Source organism: Bombina bombina, chromosome 6 (assembly GCF_027579735.1).
Source record: "Bombina bombina isolate aBomBom1 chromosome 6, aBomBom1.pri, whole genome shotgun sequence".
In the NCBI taxonomy this organism is placed as follows: Eukaryota; Metazoa; Chordata; class Amphibia; order Anura; family Bombinatoridae; genus Bombina; species Bombina bombina.
Genome location: NC_069504.1, coordinates 460,497,665 through 460,522,356, shown reverse-complemented (window position 1 = coordinate 460,522,356; position 24,692 = coordinate 460,497,665). Strand labels below are relative to the sequence as shown.

At 39.0% G+C, this 24,692-nt stretch overlaps 1 protein-coding gene across 1 annotated transcript in view; it reads right to left on the bottom strand.

Moving 5' to 3' along the window:
* ANKHD1 (ankyrin repeat and KH domain containing 1) overlaps window positions 1-24,692 on the bottom strand; it is a gene marked incomplete in the record, with an annotated part of 1,187,903 nt that overhangs the window by 355,525 nt on the left and 807,686 nt on the right. Inside the window, 1 exon segment of the mRNA XM_053717232.1 lies at window positions 24,181-24,342. Within this exon segment, the coding sequence (XP_053573207.1) occupies window positions 24,181-24,342 (162 nt within the window).

Here is a 24,692-nt window from a genome sequence, read left to right as displayed (position 1 = left end):
GAGCTAGTGACGTATGGGAAATACATTCCTACCAGGAGGGGAAAAGTTTCCCAAACCTCAAAATGCCTATAAATACACCTCTCAACACACCCACAAATCAGTTTAACGAATAGCCAAGAAGTGGGGTGATAAGAAAAAAGTGCGAAAGCATAAAAAATAAGGAATTGGAATAATTGTGCTTTATACAAAAAAATCATAACCACCACAAAAAGGGTGGGCCTCATGGACTCTTGCTAATATGAAAGAAATGAATTTATCAGGTAAGTTCTTACATAAATTATGTTTTCTTTCATGTAATTAGCAAGAGTCCATGAGCTAGTGACGTATGGGATAATAAATACCCAAGATGTGGAACTTCCACGCAAGAGTCACTAGAGAGGGAGGGATAAAATAAAGACAGCAAATTCCGCTGAAAAAATAATCCACACCCCAAAATAAAGTTAAAATCTTATAATGAAAAAAACTGAAATTATAAGCAGAAGAATCAAACTGAAACAGCTGCCTGAAGTACTTTTCTACCAAAAACTGCTTCAGAAGAAGAAAACACATAAAAATGGTAGAATTTAGTAAAAGTATGCAAAGAAGACCAAGTGGCTGCTTTGCAAATCTGATCAACCGAAGCTTCATTCCTAAACGCCCAGGAAGTAGAAACTGACCTAGTAGAATGAGCTGTAATCCTTTGAGGCAGAGTTTTACCCGACTCGACATAAGCATGATGAATCAAAGATTTTAACCAAGATGCCAAAGAAATGGCAGAGGCCTTCTGACCTTTCCTGTAACCGGAAAAGATAACAAATAGACTAGAAGTCTTTCGGAAATCTTTAGTAGCTTCAACATAATATTTCAAAGCTCTAACTACATCCAAAGAATGCAACAATCTTTCCTTAGAATTCTTAGGATTAGAACACAATGAAGGAACCACAATTTCTCTACTAATGTTGTTAAAGTTCATAACTTTAGGTAAAAATTTAAATGAAGTCCGCAACACCGCCTTATCCTGATGAAAAATCAGAAAAGGAGATTCACAAGAAAGAGCAGATAACTCTGAAACTCTTCTAGCAGAAGAGATAGCCAAAAGGAACAGAACTTTCCAAGAAAGTAATTTAATGTCCAGAGAATGCATAGGTTCAAACGGAGGAGCTTGTAAAGCCCCCAGAACCAAATTCAAACTCCAAGGAGAAGAGATTGACTTAATGACAGGTTTTATACGAACCAAAGCCTGTACAAAACAATGAATATCAGGAAGATTAGCAATCTTTCTGTGAAACAACACAGAAAGAGCAGAAATTTGTCCTTTCAAAGAACTTGCAGACAAACCTTTATCCAGACCATCCTGAAGAAAATGTAAAATTCTGGGGGATTCTAAAAGAATGCCAGGAAAAATGATGAGAAGAGCACCAAGAAATGTAAGTCTTCCAGACTCGATAATATATCTTCCTAGACACAGATTTACGAGCCTGTAACATAGTATTAATTACAGAGTCAGAGAAACCTCTATGACTGAGAATCAAGCGTTCAATCTCCATACCTTCAAATTTAATGATTTGAGATCCTGATGGAAAAAAGGGCCTTGAGATAGAAGGTCTGGTCTTAACGGAAGAGTCCAAGGTTGGCAAGTAGCCATCCGAACAAGATCCGCATACCAAAACCTGGGAGGCCATGCTGGAGCCACCAGCAGAACAAACGAACGCTCCTTTAGAATCTTGGAGATCACTCTTGGAAGAAGAACCAGAGGCGGAAAGATATAAGCAGGATGATACTTCCAAGGAAGTGACAACGCATCCACTGCCTCCGCCTGAGGATCCCTGGATCTGGACAGATACCTGGGAAGTTTCTTGTTTAGATGAGAAGCCATGAGATCTATTTCTGGAAGACCCCAGATTTGAACAATCTGAAGAAACACCTCTGGGTGAAGAGACCATTCGCCCGGATGTAACGTCTGGCGACTGAGATAATCCGCTTCCCAATTGTCTACACCTGGGATATGAACCGCAGAAATTAGACAGGAGCTGGATTCCGCCCAAGCAAGTATCCGAGATACTTCTTTCATAGCCAGAGGACTGTGAGTCCCCCCTTGATGATTGACATATGCCACGGTTGTGACATTGTCCGTCTGAAAACAAATGAACGATTCTCTCTTCAGAAGAGGCCACGACTGAAGAGCTCTGAAAACTCCAAAATGTTTATAGGTAATCTCGCCTCCCGAGATTCCCAATCCCCCTGCGCTTTCAGAGACCCCCATACAGCTCCCCAACCTGTCAGACTCGCATCTGTTGAGATCACAGTCCAGGTTGGAAGAACAAAAGAAGCCCCCTGAACTAAACAATGGTGATCTGTCCACCACGTCAGAGAGTGTCGTACAATCGGATTTAAAGATATTAATTGTGATATCTTTGTATAATCCCTGCACCACTGGTTCAGCATACAAAGCTGAAGAGGTCGCATGTGAAAACGAGCAAAGGGGATCGCGTCCGATGCAGCAGTCATAAGACCTAGAATTGATTGAGACTGAAGGTTTCGACAAGCTGAAATCAATTTCAGACGTCTCTTGTCCGTCAGAGACAAAGTCATGGACACTGAATCTATTTGGAAACCTAAAAAGGTTACCTTTGTCTGAGGAATCAATGAACTCTTTGGTAAATTGATCCTCCAACCATGTTCTTGAAGAAATGACACAAGTCGATTCGTATGAAATTCTGCTAAATGTGAAGACTGAGCAAGTACCAAGATATCGTCCAAATAAGGAAATACCACAATACCCTGTTCTCTGATTACAGATAGCAGGGCACCGAGAACCTTTGAAAAAATCCTTGGAGCTGTTGCTAGGCCGAACGGCAGAGCCACAAATTGGTAATGCTTGTCTAGAAAAGAGAATCTCAGAAACTGATAATGATCTGGATGAATCGGAATATGCAGATATGCATCCTGTAAATCTATTGTGGACATATAATGCCCTTGCTGAACAAAAGGCAGAATAGTCCTTAAAGTTACCATTTTGAATGCTGGTATCCTTACATAACGATTCAATATTTTTAAATCCAGAACTGGTCTGAAGGAATTCTCCTTCTTTGGTACAATGAATAGATTGGAGTAAAACCCCAGACCCTGTTCCAGAACTGGAACTGGCACAATTACTCCAGCCAACTCTAGATCTGAAACACATTTCAGAAATGCTTGAGCCTTCACTGGATTTATTGGAATGCGAGAAAGAAAAAATCTTCTTGCAGGAGGCCTTACCTTGAAACCTATTCTGTACCCTTGTGAAACAATGTTCTGAATCCAAAGACTGTGAATCGAATTGATCCAAATTTCTTTGAAAAATCGTAATCTGCCCCCTACCAGCTGTGCTGGAATGAGGGCCACACCTTCATGTGGACTTGGGAGCTGGCTTTTGCTTTCTAAAAGGCTTGGATTTATTCCAGACTGGAGATGGTTTCCAAACTGATACTGTTCCTTTAGGGGAAGGATCAGGCTTCTGTTCCTTATTTTGACGAAAGGAACGAAAACGATTAGCAGCCCTATATTTACCTTTAGATTTTTTATCCTGAGGTAAAAAAGTTCCTTTCCCCCCAGTAACAGTTGAAATAATAGAATCCAACTGGGAACCAAACAATTTATTACCTTGGAAAGAAAGGGAAAGCAAAGTTGACTTAGAAGACATATCTGCATTCCAAGTTTTAAGCCATAAAGCTCTTCTAGCTAAAATAGCTAAAGACATATACCTGACATCAACTCTAATGATATCAAAGATGGCATCACAAATAAAGTTATTAGCATGTTGAAGAAGTTTAACAATGCTATGAGTATTATGATCTGACACTTGTTGTGCCAAAGCCTCCAACCAAAAAAGTGGAAGCTGCCGCAACATCAGCCAAAGAAATAGCAGGTCTAAGAAGATTACCTGAACATAAATAAGCTTTCCTTAGAAAGGAATCAATTTTCCTATCTAAAGGATCCTTAAAGGAAGTACTATCTGCCGTAGGAATAGTAGTACGTTTAGCGAGAGTAGAGATAGCCCCATCAACTTTAGGGATTTTGTCCCAAAACTCTAATCTGTCAAATGGCACAGGATACAATTTCTTAAACCTTTTAGAAGGAGTAAATGAATTACCCAGATTATTCCATTCCCTAGAAATTACTTCAGAAATAGCATCAGGGACAGGAAAAACTTCCAGAATAACTGTAGGAGCTTTAAAAACCGAATTTAAACGCTTAGTAGATTTAGTATCAAGAGGACTAGATTCCTCCATCTCTAATGCGATTAAAACTTCTTTAAGTAAAGAACGAATAAATTCCATTTTAAATAAATATGAAGATTTATCAGTGTCAATATCTGAGACAGAATCCTCTGAACCAGAAAAATCATCATCAGAAACAGACAAATCAGAATGATGATGTTCATTTAAAAATTCATCTGAAAAAGTTTTAAAAGACCTTTTAAGTTTACTGGAAGGAGGAATAACAGACATAGCCTTCCTAATAGATTTAGAAACAAAATCTCTTATATTAACAGGAACATCCTGAGTGTTAGATGTTGATGGAATAGCAAAAGGTAATGGTATATTACTAATGGAAATACTATCTGCATTAGCAAGCTTATCATGACATTCATCACAAACTACGGCCGGAGGGACAGATACCACAAGTTTACAGCAGATACACTTAACTTTGGTGGAACCAGCATCAGGCAGCGTTTTTCCAGAAGTAGCTTCTGATCCAGGGTCAATCCGAGACATCATGCAATATGTAAGAGAAAAAACAACATATAAAGCAAAATCTATCAAATTCCTTAAAAGGCAGTTTCAGGAATGGGAAAAAATGCCAATGAACAAGCCTCTAGCAACCAGAAGCAAATAAAAAATGAGACTTAAATAATGTGAGAAAAAAGGTGGAGACATAAATGACGCCCACATTTTTTGGCGCCAAAAAAGCCGTCCACATTATTGGCGCCCAAATGTTTTTGGCGCCAAGAATGATGCCACATCCGGTAACGCCGACATTTTTGGCGCAAAACGTCAAAAAAAAATGACGCAAACACGAACAAGTATGACGCCGGAAATGACATAGAAATTTTTTTTGCGCCAAAAAAGTCCGCGCCAAGAATGACGCAATAAAATGAAGCATTTTCAGCCCCCGCGAGCCTAACAGCCCACAGGGAAAAAAGTCAATTTTTAAGGTAAGAAAAAATGTTTTAATTCATATGCATTATCCCAAATAATGAAACTGACTGTCTGAAATAAGGAATATTGAACATCCTGAATCAAGGCAAATAAATGTTTAAACGCATATATTTAGAACTTTATATAAAAGTGCCCAACCATAGCTTAGAGTGTCACAAAATATAAGGCTTACTTACCCCAGGACACTCATCTACATGTAGTAGAAAGCCAAACCAGTACTGAAACGAGAATCAGTAGAGGTAATGGTACATAAGAGTATATCGTCGATCTGAAAAGGGAGGTAAGAAATGAGTCTCTACGACCGATAACAGAGAACCTATGAAATAGATCCCGTAGAAGGAGACCATTGAATTCAAATAGGCAATACTCTCTTCACATCCCTCTGACATTCACTGCAACACTGAGAGGAAAACCGGGCTCCAGCCTGCTGCGAAGCGCATATCAACGTAGAATCTAGCACAAACTTACTTCACCACCTCCATGGGAGGCAAAGTTTGTAAAACTGATTTGTGGGTGTGGTGAGGGGTGTATTTATAGGCATTTTGAGGTTTGGGAAACTTTGCCCCTCCTGGTAGGAATGTATATCCCATACGTCACTAGCTCATGGACTCTTGCTAATTACATGAAAGAAATTAACATATGGCATAACATTAATAACCAATATGTAAGAAAATTTTATTTGAAACTTAACCAAATAAATTTGTATACTTGTCAAGCAAAAAGACAAAACAATTTCACTGATGATTCAAAACATCATACAACAATGTGATACATTCAAAATAACAAAATAGATAATTACAGCCTACTATATAAATTAATCATCCTGAAATCAGTATACTTGCATTATCAATAGGCTGAATCATCAAAAAACTCAATATCATACTGAGAATTAAATCCTTTGGGGACCCTAGTCTGGAACTTGTGAATTTATTTTGAATGTATCACATTGTTGTATGATGTTTTGAATTATCAGTGAAACTGTATTGTCTTATTGAATGATAAGTATACAAATTTATATGGCAGGTTTCGAATGATGTTTTGTTAAATATTGTTTATTCATGTTATACCATATGTATTCAGTCAATGTGCAGTTATGTATCATAATGTTAATGTATTGTTGCTTTAAGAAGGAGGGGACTAGTGGCATGGGTCCACCTATAAAGGAAAGATGATCCTGTAGTGGCAGAATCTATTATTACAGTGTTTTAAGCGAAATGCATCAGACGCCTTGGTTTAACAAGTACTTACATACAAAAAAATTACCATAGAGAGTAATATTAATACTGGCTAATAAGGGATTGGATTTTAGCATTATAAGGCTGCCTCATGCCATTTATTGTTGCGCTTTCAGAATGCACAGAATTTTTCAATTTCTTCTGGATGGTTTGGATAAGGGTTTATCTGCCAGTTCTTCAAAGGGCCAGATTTCTTAAGACTGTTTAGTCTTGTTCCAATTTTAACTTGGCTTAGAGGAAAATATGTTAGCCCTGCTTTTGAATGGAAAGAGAGGACTTTTGATTCCTAGATTGACAAAAGTATTGAAAACTGGTAGAAGCCCCTTTTTTTCCCTTAAACTTTTTATCCCGAGGAAGAAAAGCTCATTTACCATCAGTCACAGTAAACATAATAGCATCCAGCCCAGACCCAAACATGTTTTTTTCCCTGAAATGGAAGAAACAAAAGCCTAGAGAAACTATGGGCTCATTTCCATTAAGCCATTAAAAATTGAGCCATTAGCTACAGAAGCTAAATGTAATTTATGGGTCCATTTTAGTACAAGGTATCCATTGGATTATTTTGTGCATTGCGTGTAGTTTCTCTTTTTGTGTAGGTGTAAGTAAACGTTCCATTAAAGCTTCCATCTAAAGTTATATTTCTCGAAAATCACGCCATAAGTTCATTGCTATGGTAACCCGACCTTAAACTACATTTCAATTTACCATCTGCGCTCCTTATCTGTGATCACCTCTAGAGAGGAACATAAAAAAAATACATTGAATTAAAAAAAATGAAAGGGACACTAAAACATAAAAAAAAAAAACTTTCAATAAAACAATAGTTTTAAAATGTTATCTTTTCCTAAATCATTACTTTAACCTTTTCTCCGAGTAACGACTATCACACATACCTTACTCTAAAGTATAGCCAAGTAATGAGGTTAAAAAGGAATAAGAGCCAAACATGAGCAAGGGAAAAAAAAAAAAAGATGTACCTAAAACAAATCAAACTCTTGCCACCATGAAAAATGAATTTATCAGGTAAGTATAAATGTTTTCTTTCATATAGGTGGCGAGAGTCCACAATCCATTACTCATGGAAACTAATACCCAAGCAGTGGAAGAAAACGAGTAACCATAAAGGGAGGCATTGAAAAAAACAAACAGCTTTTTTCGCTGAGAAATTAAATCTACTACACAAAAGAACATTTTTCATAACAAAAAAAAAAAAGGCAAACTGAGACAACTGCCTGAAAAACATCTTTCTACCAAAGGCTGCTTCAGAGGATGCAAAAATTGTAACATTTGGTAAAGGTATGCAAAGACCACTAAGAGGCTGCCTTGCAAATTTGATTAACTGAAGCCTCATACTTGAAAACCCAAGAAGTGTTAACTGACCTAGTAGAATGAGCCATAATCCACAGTGGCGGAGGCTGATTCGCCTCCAAATAACCCTTGTGAATCAAAAGTTTTAATCAAGAGGCTAAAGAAATAGAGGCCCTTCTGACCTTTCCTAGGGCCAGAAAAAGGACAAACTAGAAGTTTGTCTGAAAACCTTAGCAGCATTATCATAATATTTTAATGCTCTTACAACATCCATAAAATGCAAAGATCTTTCAGAAGCAGGACACAAAGAGGGATTAAAGGGACACTGAACCCCAATTTTTTCTTTCATGATTCAGATAGAGCATGCAATTTTAAACCACTTTCTAATTTACTACTATTATCAATTTTTATTCATTTTCTTGCTATCGTTATTTGAAAAGCAAGAATGTAAGTTTAGAAGTCGGCCCATTTTTGGTTCACAACCTGGGTTGTCCTTACTGATTGGACAGCACCAATAAAAAAGTGCTGTCCATGTATCTGAACTAAAAAGTGTCTGTCCCCTTAGCTTAGATGCCATCTTTTTCAAATAAAGAAAGCAAGAGAACAAAGAAAAATTGATAATGGGAGTAAATTAGAAAGTTGCTTAAAATTGCAGGATCTATCTGAATCATGAAAGAAAAAAAATTGGATTTAGTATCCCTATAGGCAAAAAAATGAAATGTAGTCCGCAAAACAGCCTTATTCTGGTGGAATATCAGGAAACTCACAAGAAAGAGCAGACAATACAAAAACTCTAAGCAGAAGAGAAGGTTAAGAGAGACAACACTTTCCAAGAAAGCAGTCTGGATGTTTAATACATGTATATGCTCAAAAAGAAGAGCCTGCAAAACCCTTTAACACAAGGTCAAAACTCCTAAAAGGAGAAATAAGCTTGATGTCAGGTTAAATTCAGACCAGGGCCTGAACAAAACAAGTAATATCAGGAAGACTAGCAATCTTCCAATAAAATTAAAAGAAAGAGCAGATATCTGTTCTGTCAGGTAATTGGCAGATAAATTCTTATCTAAACCATCCTGTAAAAACTGAAGAATCCGAGGGATTCTAAATTAATGTCAGGAAAATTATGATTTGTACATCATTGTAAGTTTTCCAAACTTGTGATAGATTTTCCTAGAGACAAGTTTTTCCGAGAAACCTTTAAATGTCTCAGAACTAAGCATCCAATTTCCATGCCATGAAGTTTTAGAGAATAAAGAGCCGGATGGAAAAAAAAGGACCTTGAGACAAAAAGGTCTGACCGCAGAAGAAGAGGTCAAGGCAGATAACTGGACATTTGAACCAGTTCCGCATGCCAAATCCTGCAATGCCACAATGGGGCAATAAGGATTACAAATTAATTTTCTAGTGCTATCTTGGAAATCACTCTGGAAAAAGAAACCAGAGGAGAAAACAGCAGGTTGAAAGGAACTACTAGAGCATCCACTACCTATGCTTAAGGATCCCTGGTTTCGCAAAGTACCTGGGGAGTTTGATGTTTAAATGAGAGGCCCTCAGATCTATTTCTGTTAGGCCTCAAATATCCACAGATAGAACACATCCTAATGAAGAGACCACTCCCCTGTATTTAGAGACTGAGAAAGTCTGCCTAACATTGTTCACTCTTGAGATGTGAATAAGATTTAGGCAAGAATTGACTTCTGCCCAAGAGAGAATTCGAGATGCCTCCATCAAGGATAGGGAACTGCGAGTTCCCCCTGATGGTTGACAAAAGTTACTATTGTGACATTGTCTTTCTGGAAATGGAGATAAGACTCCCTTATTAACATAGGCCAATCTTGAAGGGTCCTTAAAATTGAGTTCAATAACATTAATTGGCAAACTCTCCTCTAAGGATGCCAAACCCTGTGGTGTCAGAGACCCCCAAGTAGCTCTTAAAAGTGAAAATGTATATCTGTGGTTACTACAGATCAGGTAGGACGAGTAAGAAGCCTCTCAAATAATAAATTAATGATTAAGCCGCCAAGTCAGACTGGTTTGTATTGGAATCTAAAATATCTTAGAGATAGCTGGGTATAAACCTTGCATCATTGACGCAGCATATAAAGCTAAAATATGTCTCATGTGAAATTAAGAAAAACATAATTTATGTAAGAACTTACCTGATAAATTCATTTCTTTCATATTAGCAAGAGTCCATGAGCTAGTGACGTATGGGATATACATTCCTACCAGGAGGGGCAAAGTTTCCCAAACCTCAAAATGCCTATAAATACACCCCTCACCACACCCACAATTCAGTTTAACGAATAGCCAAGAAGTGGGGTGATAAGAAAGGAGCGAAAGCATCAAAATAAGGAATTGGAATAATTGTGCTTTATACAAAAAAATCATAACCACCACAAAAAAGGGTGGGCCTCATGGACTCTTGCTAATATGAAAGAAATGAATTTATCAGGTAAGTTCTTACATAAATTATGTTTTCTTTCATGTAATTAGCAAGAGTCCATGAGCTAGTGACGTATGGGATAGTAGATACCCAAGATGTGGAACTTCCACGCAAGAGTCACTAGAGAGGGAGGGATAAAATAAAGACAGCCAATTCCGCTGAAAAATAATCCACAACCCAAAACAAAAGTTTTAATCTTAATAATGAAAAAAACTGAAATTATAAGCAGAAGAATCAAACTGAAACAGCTGCCTGAAGTACTTTTCTACCAAAAACTGCTTCAGAAGAAGAGAAAACTTCAAAATGGTAGAATTTAGTAAAAGTATGCAAAGAAGACCAAGTTGCTGCTTTGCAAATCTGATCAACAGAAGCTTCATTCCTAAACGCCCAGGAAGTAGAAACTGACCTAGTAGAATGAGCCGTAATCCTTTGAGGCGGGAATTTACCCGACTCCACATAAGCATGATGAATCAAAGACTTTAACCAAGACGCCAAAGAAAAGGCAGAAGCTTTCTGACCTTTCCTGGAACCAGAAAAGATAACAAAGAGACTAGAAGTCTTTCTAAAATCTTTAGTAGCTTCAACATAATATTTTAAAGCTCTTACTACATCCAAAGAATGTAAAGATTTCTCCAGAGAATTCTTAGGATTCGGACACAATGAAGGGACAACAATTTCTCTACTAATGTTGTTAGAATTCACAACCTTAGGTAAAAATTGAAATGAAGTCCGCAACACCGCCTTATCCTGATGAAAAATCAGAAAAGGAGATTCACAAGAAAGAGCAGATAACTCAGAAACTCTTCTAGCAGAAGAGATGGTCAAAAGGAACAAAACTTTCCAAGAAAGTAATTTAATATCCAGAGAATGCATAGGTTCAAACGGAGGAGCTTGTAAAGCCCTCAGAACCAAATTAAGACTCCAAGGAGGAGAGATTGACTTAATGACAGGTTTGATACGAACCAAAGCCTGTACAAAACAATGAATATCAGGAAGATTAGCAATCTTTCTGTGAAAAAGAACAGAAAGAGCAGAGATTTGTCCTTTCAAGGAGCTTGCAGACAAACCTTTATCCAAACCATCCTGAAGAAACTGTAAAATTCTAGGAATTCTAAAAGAATGCCAGGAGAATTTATGAGAAGAACACCAAGAAATTTAAGTCTTCCAGACTCGATAATAAATCTTCCTAGACACAGATTTACGAGCCTGTAACATAGTATTAATTACTGAGTCAGAGAAACCTCTATGACTAAGAATCAAGCGATCAATTTCCATACCTTCAAATTTAATGATTTGAGATCCTGATGGAAAAAAGGGGCCTTGAGATAGAAGGTCTGGTCTTAACGGAAGTGTCCAAGGTTGGCAACTGGCCATCCGAATGAGATCCGCATACCAAAACCTGTGAGGCCATGCTGGAGCCACCAGCAGTACAAACGAATGTTCCATTAGAATTTTGGAAATCACTTTTGGAAGAAGAACTAGAGGCGGAAAGATATAGGCAGGATGATAATTCCAAGGAAGCGACAACGCGTCTACTGCTTCCGCCTGAGGATCCCTGGATCTGGACAGATACCTGGGAAGTTTCTTGTTTAGATGAGAGGCCATCAGATCTATTTCTGGAAGTCCCCAGATTTGAACAATCTGAAGAAAAATCTCTGGGTGAAGAGACCATTCGCCCGGATGTAACGTCTGGCGACTGAGATAATCCGCTTCCCAATTGTCTACACCTGGGATGTGAACCGCAGAGATTAGACAGGAGTTGGATTCCGCCCATACAAGTATCGGAGATACTTCTTTCATAGCCAGAAGACTGAGTCCCACCTTGATGATTGACATATGCCACGGCTGTGACATTGTCTGTCTGAAAACAAATAAACGATTCTCTCTTCAGAAGAGGCCAGAACTGAAGAGCTCTGAAAATCGCACAGAGTTCCAAAATGTTGATTGGTAATCTCGCCTCCTGAGATTCCCAAACCCCCTGCGCTGTCAGAGATCCCCATACAGCTCCCCAACCTGACAGACTCGCATCTGTTGAGATCACAGTCCAGGTTGGACGAACAAAAGAAGCCCCTTGAACTAAACGATGGTGATCTATCCACCACGTCAGAGAGTGTCGTACATTGGGATTTAAGGATATTAATTGTGATATCTTTGTATAATCCCTGCACCACTGGTTCAGCATACAAAGCTGAAGAGGTCTCATGTGAAAACGAGCAAAGGGGATCGCGTCCGATGCAGCAGTCATGAGACCTAGAATTTCCATGCACAAAGCTACCGAAGGGAACGATTGAGACTGAAGGTTTCGACAGGCTGAAACCAATTTCAGACATCTCTTTTCTGTTAGAGACAAGGTCATGGACACTGAATCTATTTGAAAACCCAAAAAGGTTACCTTTGTCTGAGGAATCAAAGAACTCTTTGGTAAATTGATCCTCCAACCATGTCTTTGAAGAAACGACACAAGTTGATTCGTATGAGATTCTGCAGAATGTGAAGACTGAGCAAGTACCAAGATATCGTCCAAATAAGGAAATGCCGCAATACCCTGTTCTCTGATTACAGAGAGAAGGGCACCGAGAACCTTTGAAAAGATCCTTGGAGCTGTTGCTAGGCCAAACGGAAGGGCCACAAACTGGTAATGCTTGTCTAGAAAAGAGAATCTCAGAAACTGATAGTGATCTGGATGAATTGGAATATGAAGGTATGCATCCTGTAAATCTATTGTGGACATATAATGCCCTTGCTGAACAAAAGGCAGAATAGTCCTTATAGTTACCATTTTGAATGTTGGTATCCTTACATAACGATTCAATATTTTTAGATCCAGAACTGGTCTGAAGGAATTCTCCTTCTTTGGTACAATGAATAGATTTGAGTAAAACCCCAGACCCCGTTCCAGAACTGGAACGGGCACAATTACCCCAGCCAACTCTAGATCTGAAACACATTTCAGAAACGCCTGAGCCTTCACTGGGTTTATTGGAATGCAGGCGGCCTTAGCTTGAAACCTATTCTGTACCCTTGTGAAACAATGTTCTGAACCCAAAGACAGTGAATCGAATTGATCCAAATATCTTTGAAAAATCGTAACCTGCCCCCTACCAGCTGTGCTGGAATGAGGGCCGCACCTTCATGTGGACTTGGGAGCTGGCTTTGACTTTCTAAAAGGCTTGGATTTATTCCAGACTGGAGGTTTCCAAACGGAAACCGTTCCTTTAGGGGAAGGGTCAGGCTTCTGTTCCTTATTCTGACGAAAGGAACGAAAACGATTAGCAGCCCTGTATTTACCTTTAGATTTTTTTGTCCTGAGGCAAAAAGGTTCCTTTCCCCCCAGTAACAGTTGAAATAATAGAATCCAACTGGGAACCAAATAATTTATTACCTTGGAAAGAAAGCAAAAGCAAAGTTGACTTAGAAGACATATCTGCATTCCAAGTTTTGAGCCATAAAGCTCTTCTAGCTAAAATAGCTAAAGACATATACCTGACATCAATTCTAATGATATAAAAAATGGCATCACAAATAAAGTTATTAGCATGTTGAAGAAGTTTAACAATGCTATGAGTATTATGTTCTGACACTTGTTGCGCTAAAGCCTCCAACCAGAAAGTGGAAGCAGCAGCAACATCAGCCAAAGAAATAGCAGGTCTAAGAAGATTACCTGAACATAAATAAGCTCTCCTTAGAAAGGATTCAAGCTTCCTATCTAAAGGATCCTTAAAGGAAGTACTATCCGCCGTAGGAATAGTAGTACGTTTACCAAGAGTAGAGATAGCCCCATCAACTTTAGGGATTTTGTCCCAAAACTCTAATCTGTCAGATGGCACAGGATACAATTTCTTAAACCTTTTAGAAGGAGTAAATGAAGTACCCAGATTATTCCATTCCCTAGAAATTACTTCAGAAATAGCATCAGGGACAGGAAAAACTTCTGGAATAACTATATGAGGTTTGAAAAACGAATTTAAACGCTTAGTAGATTTAGTATCAAGAGGACTAGACTCCTCCATATCTAATGCGATTAACACTTCTTTTATGAACCATTTATTTTACTATGCAGGAGAGACATAACATGCCTCTACCAATTATTTAGTATTTTACAAAAACAATCTGGCTGTGTGGTCTTACTTTCAGAACTAAATAGGAGTTTATTTTTTAAGATATTTCTGTAGACTTACAGTCTTGAGGAAAAAAAGAAAATTTATGCTTACCTGATAAATTTGTTTCTTTTTAGACACGATGAGTCCACAGATTTCATCCTTTCTTGTGGGATATCGCCTCCTGGTCAGCAAGAGGAGGCAAAGAGCACCACAGCAGAGCTGTATATATAGCTCCTCCCTTCCCTCCCACTCCAGTCATTTGACCGAAGTTAGGAAGAGAAAGGAAAAGCCAAGGTGCAGAGGTGACTGAAGTGTAACAAAAATCAAAACCTGTCTCATAGAAACAGGACGGGCCGTGGACTCATCGTGTCTAAAAAGAAACAAATTTACCAGGTAAGCATACATTTTCTTTCCTTTTTAAAGACACGATGAGTCCATGGATTTCATCCTTACTTGTGGGATACAATACCAAAGCTATAGTACATGGATGAAAAGGGAGGGACGAGACAGGGAACCTAAATGGAAGGCACTACTGCTTGAAGAACTTTCCTCCCAAAAACAGCCTCAGCCGAGGCAAAGGTATCAAATTTGTAAAATTTGGAAAAAGTGTGAAGAGATGACCAAGTTGCAGCTTTAAAAATCTGTTCAACAGAAGCATCATTTTTGAATGCCCATGAGGAAGCCACAGCCCTAGTGGAATGAGCCGCAATTCGTTCAGGAGGCTGCTGTCCAGCAGTCTCATATGCAAAACGGATGATACTCTTCAGCCAAAAAGAAAGAGGTAGTCATAGTTTTCTGACCCCTACGTTTCCCTGAAAAAACAACAAACAAAGAAGACGATTGTCGAAAATCCTTAGTCGCTTGTAAGTAAAACTTTAAAGCACAGACTACGTCTAAATTATGCAACAGACGTTCCTTCTTAGAAGGAGGATTAAAACACAAAGAAGGACAACAATCTCCTGATTAATATAATAGTTTGAAACAACTTAACCCTGTATGTCGCTGGCCTTTTTTTGGGACTTGATTGTTTTATAGTGCGGTCTTGCCACCAGCATTGAGACTGCTCTATTCCACAAAGCCTGCTGGAGGGAGGGAATTAATAGCGTGTTCTTGCTAGACTTGTGCTATTATGTCCTGAAAAAACCCTTAACGACCAGTGACATACAGGGTACATTGTGGTCATTAAGGGGTTAAGGAAGAAAACCAGGTTTAGTACGTAACACCACCTTATCTGAATGGAAAATAAGTTAAGGAGAATCAAACTGTAATGCTGAAAGCTCAGATACTCTTCGAGCAGAAGAAATAGCAACCAGAAATAAAACTTTCCAAGATAATAACTTAATATCTATGGAACGCATAGGTTCAAATGGAACTCCTTGAAGAACTTTAAGAACTAAATTTAAACTCCAAGGAGGAGCAATTGGTCTAAACACAGGCCTGATTCTAATCAGAGCCTGACAAAAAGATTGTACATCTGGAACATCTGCCAAGCGCTTGTGTAACAAAATAGACAAAGCAGAAATCTGTCCCTTTAAAGAACTTGCTGACAACCCCTTCTCCAATCCTTCTTGGAGAAAAGACAAAATCCTGGGAATCTTAACCTTACTCCATGAGTAGCCCCTGGATTCACACCAATAAAGATATTTACGTCATATTTATCTTATATCATAAACAAGGCAAAGCGATACGCACTAAAAATAAAACCCTTAAAGGGACAGTCGAGTTCAAAATAAACTTTCATGATTCAAATAGAGCATGCCATTTTAAACAACTTTCCAATTTACTTTTATCACCAATATTGCTTTGTTTTCTTGTTATTCTTAGTTGAAAGCTAAACCTAGGTAGGCTCATATGCTTATTTCTTAGACCTTGAAGGCCACCTCTAATCTGAATGCATAGACAGTTTTTCACTACTAGAGGGATTTACTGCATGTGTGTCATATAGATAACATTGAACTCGCGCACGTGAAGTTACCTAGCAGTCAGCACTGATTGGCTAAAATGCAAGTCTGTCAAAAGCACTGAAATAAGGGAGCAGTTTGCAGAGGCATATATACAAGGTAATTACAGAGGTAAAACATATATTATTATAACTGTGTTGGTTTTACAAAACTGAAAAATGGGTAATAAAGGTATTATCTATCTTTTTAAACAACAAATATTCTGGTGTTGACTGTCCCTTACGAAAGCTTTTGAGGAAAGAAAAGATGCATACTCCCTTAAGTAGTTTTACAGATACATAGTTAATGCAAGTACCTAGTTCAGTCTTTTTAATAAAAAAAAAAAAAATTGTAATTAAAATGTAATTATCTGCAGCTGGATTCAATTTCCAAACCTTCTACTTGCTAGGTAGCTGAGCTAATTATTAAGCTACTACAGATGGCTAGGCAGAAAGAGTCTGCCTTCCTAAGACTCCTTTATAGATTTGTATATAAAGCAAGCATAATAGTGATATTCTGTCCCAGACTAAGGTATGTGTGACATGGGAGGGGTGTTATAGGGCTTTTGGGAGACTTTGCATCCTCTTAGTTGTAGAAATACAACTATATGAAATAAATTAATATGTTTAAGGTTGAACATAAAAGGATGGATCTGTATGTTGATCAGAGACAGACTACCTCCATTATGTAGAACAAATATAGACTAAAAACCACAAAAAATCTTAGAAAGAAATACATGAACAAAGAACCTCTTATTAAATACATCCACAAATATAAGCAGATCTCGAGAGAACTGAAAACCCCACCCCCTACAGGAGCAAAGCTATAAGAGAAGTACACAAGTCTCTGTGACGTGACTAATAGCAAACTGCACACAAGCCCATTTCACATAAAATTTGACTAAAAGCCCACATTACAATAAAGATGGCATAAAACGCATTATAAAAAAAGGAATATTTATCTCTCTAGGTGGAACATGTCTGTGTGTTATCTGGTGTGTTCCTGGCTATGCTGTACATGTGTAAAATGTACCTACTAATAGCCTGCACGCTATGTGAGCGCTCCTGTACTTACCTGAGAAGTACCCACTCTACTGTGCTAACCCAGCTGCAGAAGGACTGAGTTCAGTAGAGAGCCCATTCAGTGCTGTGCGAGCAACAGAAGGATCTGAGAGAAATACAACAACGACCCCATAGGAGGAGGGTTGGTTATGGGAACGGTCCACGCAACATCTGTGGAAGGATCGTGACTAACTCCCATAGGTAAATATAGTGTCACTACCCAGTATTCCATACACCCCTCTGTCCAAGGGTCAGCTGTCCGAGGCGGATAATGGGTCTTATATAGGTCCAAAAACCCCTTTCAACGAAGAATCTGGTGCACCCTAATTCTTCACTTGTTCCTGTGGAGGAAAAGATAAAACATATGCAGGGATGTGGGAGGGATTAAAAGCTCTTGGTATTTGGCAGACATGTGCATTTGTGATTTTCGGGAGGTCACGAATGCCGAAGATGGTTGCCACCAGCAGCACTCGGCTCTTTTCAGAGCCAGATTTCTTCTTGTGAAAAGACAAGTTTTTTTTCCAACTGATAAAGCAAATACAGGGCTGTATCAGTCACTGCATGCCACAGATCTAATTAGTCTGGAAACAAGAAGGCAGATAAGGAAGAGATGGGGTTATTCTGCAGGGTTGGTTGTTCTTTGAACACAACAAAAAATCCCTTTGATAAACATATCAATGACAAATTAATCCAAAACTGTGGATGTCAAATTATAAAAACAAGTGAAGAAATCTTATTTAAAGTGCTGGGCAGGCCTAAACTTGAAAAAGGCTTGACATGTACAAACAAAAAACACTAACTTTACCTCTGGGATTTGTGGCGGACTTTAATCAACATCTGTAGCATTCTGGTCTTCCATAATTTATGGTTTCATGGTAAAACAACCAACAGATTTTCCACTTCCTTAGGAAGAAAAACATTCTGCCAAATTCAGATTCAATAAAACCAGCCTCAGGATTAAGCCAATGGACCTGTCTTGCAGCAGCAGATTATTATTATTTAAGGTTAGTTTTAAAACATATCACTTTTAGTATCTACTTAAATAGCAAAACCCACCATTTTTCTGGTTGGAAATAACGTAAAAAATTATATTTTTGCAATTTTTAAGCAAATCGAATATTGGAAAATCTATTAAAGGATTCCAAAACTTTCTTTTTTGTCTACACCGTGACCACAAATGTAAATTACCAAACATGCATATATTAGAAATTACCTACTTTTATATTCCACCGATGTTTCTCTGCCATATAAAATTATTTTTTTATTTTCTCAAATGACGTTGTTCAAGACAACCTTCTAAAATGGGCCGTGCACTGTCTAAATCAATTTCCAATCCGATCTCGATGTTTTACATATAATTAAGTGACTATTTCGTCACCATGCGCATGCGTATTGCGATCCATCCATTTGCGCATGCGCAAATCCCCCTCCGTGATACCACAATTACAGTGGGTGCATATAATTAAGTGACTGTTTCGTCACCATGCGCATGCGTATTGCGATCTATAGATTTGCGCATGCGCATATCCCCTCCATGATACCACAATTACAGCGGGTCTGCTGGTGAGTGACGTCGATTTAGCATATCGCGCATGCGCATAGCGGCTATACTCCGCCATTATGATAACCTGGGTTATCGGTCAGGGTTGGAGAATTGAAATGTATAGCCAGCGATGGGTTTGGAAACTCTTTGATTTTCGGAATGGGATTTAACCTAAATGGTAGTTCTTTGAAAATACAAGTAAATTACAAAGTAAATTATAATATAATGATATTGCGATTGCAGGAATTTTTTTGGGGGGGTTTAGTGTCCCTTTAAACAGTATTTGGCATGGCACAAGAAAGAGCACATTTTTTTAGCCTGTTATACACTATACTGTTTAAAGGATTCGTAAAGGAAATATATTGGTTTATGTAGACCGCATAAAGCAGGACTCATCACAAGTGGTGTGTCAGATGAAACCTGAAGCTTACAGAATAAGAAATGCACTTGTTTTAATAGGTATTTTGAAGGAACCATTTCCTTTATGCCCTTCAGAGCTAGAAAGTGAAAAGTTCAAACCTTTTTGAACAGCTTTAAGAAAACATGAATTCATAAGAGAAATATTAAAGCTTATTCTTTCATCAAGCACTATAGCAGAACATATTCTGTTCTTTGAGCTCCTATAACAAAACATTTTATTTTACTCAAGTGAACAATACACTATAATAGGATTTAATTATTTTGCTCTCCTCCCGCGTCTTTTTCTTTTCTGTAGATATGCAAGTACCTCCACTACTCGCAGTAGGCAAAAAGTGCAATGAGGGGAACACTGCCTGAGTGTATACCTGAATGGGTTCCTTACGGGTATACTACACATTCCTAACACCTGCAAAAATAGCATGCAGTAATTCTGCTCCAGAACTGGAATATTGTAGTTTGTAGAGGTAAGTTAGCACAAGTTATTTGTTTTGCATAACGCATGCGGTTTTTCTTGTTTAATAGGTCAGCCCTGCGTGGCGAAATGATTTGTTTATCATTGGTTTGTACTAATTGTTGGATAAATACAGCAGAGCTGCCCATATAGCTCCCCTCAGGCTCCGCCCCCCGTCATTCGACCGACGGTTAGGAGAAAAAGGAGAAACTATAGGGTGCAGTGAACCTGACTTAATTGCCAGGGCGGGCCGTGGACTGGATACACCGTAAGAGAAAGTAATTTATCAGGTAAGCATAAATTCTGTTTTCTCTTACATGGTGTATCCAGTCCACGGATTCATCCTTACTTGTGGGATACCAATACCAAAGCTTTAGGACACGGATGAAGGGAGGGAACAAGTCAGGTAACCTAAACGGAAGGCATCACTGCTTGTAAAATCTTTCTCCCAAAAATAGCCTCCGAAGAAGCAAAAGTATCGAATTTGTAAAATTTGGCAAATGTATGCAGTGAAGACCAAGTCGCTGCCTTACAAATCTGTTCAACAGAAGCCTCATTCTTGAAAGCCCATGTGGAAGCCACAGCTCTAGTGGAATGAGCTGTAATTCGTTCAGGAGGCTGCTGTCCAGCAGTCTCATAAGCCAATCAGATGATGCTTTTCAGCCAGAAGGAAAGAGAGGTAGCAGTCGCTTTCTGACCTCTCCTCTTACCAGAATAGACAACAAACAAGGATGATGTTTGTCTGAAATCTTTAGTTGCTTTTAAATAGAATTTTAAAGCACGAACCACATCAAGATTGTGCAATAGTCGTTCCGTCTTAGAAACTGGATTAGGGCACAGAGAAGGAACAATGATTTCCTGGTTAATATTCTTATTAGAAACCACTTTTGGAAGGAAACCCGGTTTGGTACGCAAAACAACCTTATCTGCATGGAACACCTAGTAGGGTGGATTACACTGCAAAGCAGACAATACAGAAACTCTTCGAGCAGAAGAAATAGCTACCAAAAACAAAACTTTCCAAGGTAATAACAATATCTATGGAATGCAAAGGTTCAAATGGAACCCCTTGAAGAACTGAAAGAACTAAATTTAGACTCCATGGAGGAGCCACAGGTCTGTAGACAGGCTTGATTCTAACTAGGGCCTGTGCAAACGCCTGAACGTCTGGTACAGCTGCCAGACGCTTGTGTAACAGGATAGACAGAGCAGATATCTGTCCCTTTAAGGAACTAGCTGACAAACCTTTCTCCAATCCTCCTTGGAGAAAAGACAATATCCTTGGAATCCTAACCTTACTCCACGAGTAACCTTTGGATTTGCACCAACAAAGATATTTCCGCCATATCTTATGGCAAATTTTCCTGGTGACAGGCTTTCTAGCCTGGATCAGAGTATCTATAACTGATTCAGAGAACCCACGCATAGCTAGAATTAAGCGTTCAATCTCCAAGCAGTCAGTTGCAGAGAAACTAGATTTGGATGCTTGAATGGACCTTGAATTAGAAGATCCTGCCTCGATAGCAGTTTCCATGGTGGGACCGATGACATGTCCACTAGGTCTGCATACCAAGTCCTGCGTGGCCACACAGGCGCTATCAGAATTACCGAAGCCTTCTCCTGTTTTATTCTGGCTACTAGCCGAGGGAGAAGAGGAAACGGTGGTAAGACATAAGCTAGACTGAATGACCAAGGCGCTACTAAAGCATCTATCAATGCCGCCTTGGGATCCCTGGATCTGGATCCGTAAAGGGGAAGTTTGGTGTTCTGACGAGACGCCATCAGATCCAATTCTGGAATGCCCCATAGCTGGGTTAGCTGAGCAAAGACCTCCGGGTGGAGTTCCCACTCCCCCGGATGGAAAGTCTGACGACTCAGATAATCCGCTTCCCAGTTGTCTACTCCTGGGATGTGAATTGCAGATAGATGGCAGGAGTGATCCTCCGCCCATTTGATGATCTTGGTTACTTCCTTCATCGCTAGGGAACTCTTTGTTCCTCCCTGATGATTGATGTACGCTACAGTCGTGATGTTGTCCAACTGAAATCTGATGAATTTGGCCTCCGCTAGTTGAGGCCATGCCTGGAGCGTATTGAATATCGCTCTCAGTTCCAAAATGTTTATCGGGAGAAGAGATTCTTCCCGAGACCATAGACCCTGAGCTTTCAGGGAGTCCCAGACCGCACCTCAGCCTAACAGACTGGCATCGGTCGTAACAATGATCCACTACGGTCTGCGGAAACTCATTCCCTGAGACAGGTGATCCTGAGACAACCACCAGAGAAGAGAGTCTCTGGTTTTCTGGTCCATTTGTATTTGCGGAGACAAATCTGCATAATCCCCATTCCACTGTTTGAGCATGCACAGTTGCAGTGGTCTGAGATGAATTCGGGCAAAAGGGACTACGTCCATTGCCGCAACCATTAGACCGATTACCTCCATACACTGAGCCACAGAAGGCCGAGGAATGGAATGAAGAACTCGGCAAGTATTCAAAAGTTTTGACTTCCTGACTTCTGTCAGAAAGATTTTCATTTCTACCGAGTCTATTAGTGTTCCCAGGAAGGGAACCCTTGTGAGCGGGGACAGACAACTTTTTTCTACGTTCACCTTCCACCCGTGAGACCTTAGAAAAGCCAGAACAATGTCCGTATGAGCCTTTGCTCTGTGAAAAGACAACGCCCGTATTAAGATGTCGTCTAGGTAAGGTGCTACTGCAATGCCCCGCGATCTTAGTACCGCTAGAAGGGACCCTAGCACCTTTGTGAAAATTCTGGGAGCGGTGGCCAACCCGAAAGGAAGGGCCACGAACTGATAATGCCTGTCCAGAAAGGCGAACCTTAGGAACTGATGATGATATTTGTGGATAGGAATATGTAGGTACGCATCCTTTAGATCCACGGTAGTCATATATTGACCTTCCTGGATCATCGGCAAGATTGTCCGCATAGTTTCCATTTTGAAAGATGGAACTCTGAGGAATTTGTTTAGAATTTTTAGATCCAGGATTGGCCTGAAAGTTCCTTCCTTTTTGGGAACTACAAACAGGTTTGAGTAAAAGCCCAGTCCTTGTTCTGCAATTGGAACTGGGTGTATCACTCCCATCTTTAGAAGATCTTCTACACAGCGTAAGAACTGCAAAACTGTTCCCCCCAACTGAAGTTCTCCGGTACTCAACAGTCCTGTGTGGGAACAGCAATGGATTTTAGTTATAACATGCTAAAATCTTTTTCCTCTCAGCAGAAATCTTCATCACTTTCTGCCTCAGAGTAAATAGTACAAACCAGCACTATTTTAAAATAACAAATTCTTGATTGAAGAAATAAAAACTACAAATCTAACACCACAAACTCTTTACCCTCCCGTGGAGATGCTACTTGTTAGAGCGGCAAAGAGAATGACTGGGGGGCGGAGCCTGAGGGGAGCTATATGGACAGCTCTGCTGTGTGCTCTCTTTGCCACTTCCTGTAGGGATTGAGAATATCCCACAAGGATGAATCCGTGGACTGGATACACCATGTAAGAGAAAAGGAAAGAAAGAGTGCAACCTTGATGCGTGTAGACTTGAAAGCAGACTAGCAGTGGAAAAAAGTGAGCTCTATACTCGGACTCAAAAGCCGACATGCGGGGGGGGAAAGGAGAACACTCGTGCGTGCTGAAAACCCGATGCGCTACAACTTTAAAAGGGGAATAATATAATAAAATAATTCTATCCCAAGGCGATATATATATATATATATATATATATATATATATATATATATATATATATATATATATGTAGCCCAAAATGCTTATAGAGTGCTAAATACTCAAAACAATACTTACAAATAGATACAACTAATGGGAAACCAGTAGTAAGCCAAACCAGTGGTGAAACTCAGAAAATCAGAGGATATGGGATAATAGTATACTGAAAACCCAGAAAGAGGAAGCAAAGGACAATTCCCTGCAACACTTGTGACTTAATTCTCATAAGATGAAAGAAGAGTCACTACCCTTACTCCATACACAACCCTCTGAAAAACTGCACTCTGAAGGGAAATGGGTCTCATCTCAGTCTGAGAACCCCCCCAACTGAAGAATAACATGTACATCATTCTTCAACTTCCTCTGGCAGAGGCAAGGACAAGACTAGTTTCCAGTAAGGTGGAAGATGTTTTATAGAGTTCTCCTAGTGACCAGGAAGAGTAAATCCCACAAGTAATGGATCGTAGACTCTCACCACCTGTATGAAAGAAATGTCCATAAATTATATAAAATCCCTTGAATTAAATTATTGCATACTGAAGATCACATTGGCATTGTCTATTTTAAGCCATTAAAGCACTATTGTGTGATCTTTCTTGAGAACATAGAAAGTAAACATTAAATGTTTTTTTAAAAAACAATATTAATTTTATGTATAAACAATATTGCACAGCCCTTCACATACTAGTGGTGCCAAATGCTACCTCAACCCATAAATAATTAAGATTATCAAAAAATATTTTACCTTCCGAAACGCTGACATTAAGGGAGTAATTTTTCGATTATCTGCAGCATCTACATCAGCACCAGCCTGCACAAGCAACTGCACAACATCAAAGTGACCGCCATTTGCTGCCAGCCATAATGGTGTGTTTCCCTTCTTATTGCGTACATCAATATGTGAACCCCTGTAAGAAAAAAAAAAAAAATCACATTAGTGTTTCTAAATTCCACTTCTCCAGATACACTGATCACAACTTAGTCTAATAAAACAATAATAAATATACAGAATTTCAGGCATCACATTCATATACGTTAATCAGATTAGGCAAATTAAGGCATGGAGGACATATTAAGAAACAGCAATAACCACTGAAGGAGGTTACAGAGTGACAGTTATATTTTTTTCTAGTTTGTAGGAACATCAAAGATCCATGAAACAGACTAGTTTAAAGAGATCTGAAACCTACATTTTTTTATTTCATGATTCAGATACAGCGTGCAATTTTTTATTTTTTTTTGGTTTCAAAAGCTTTAT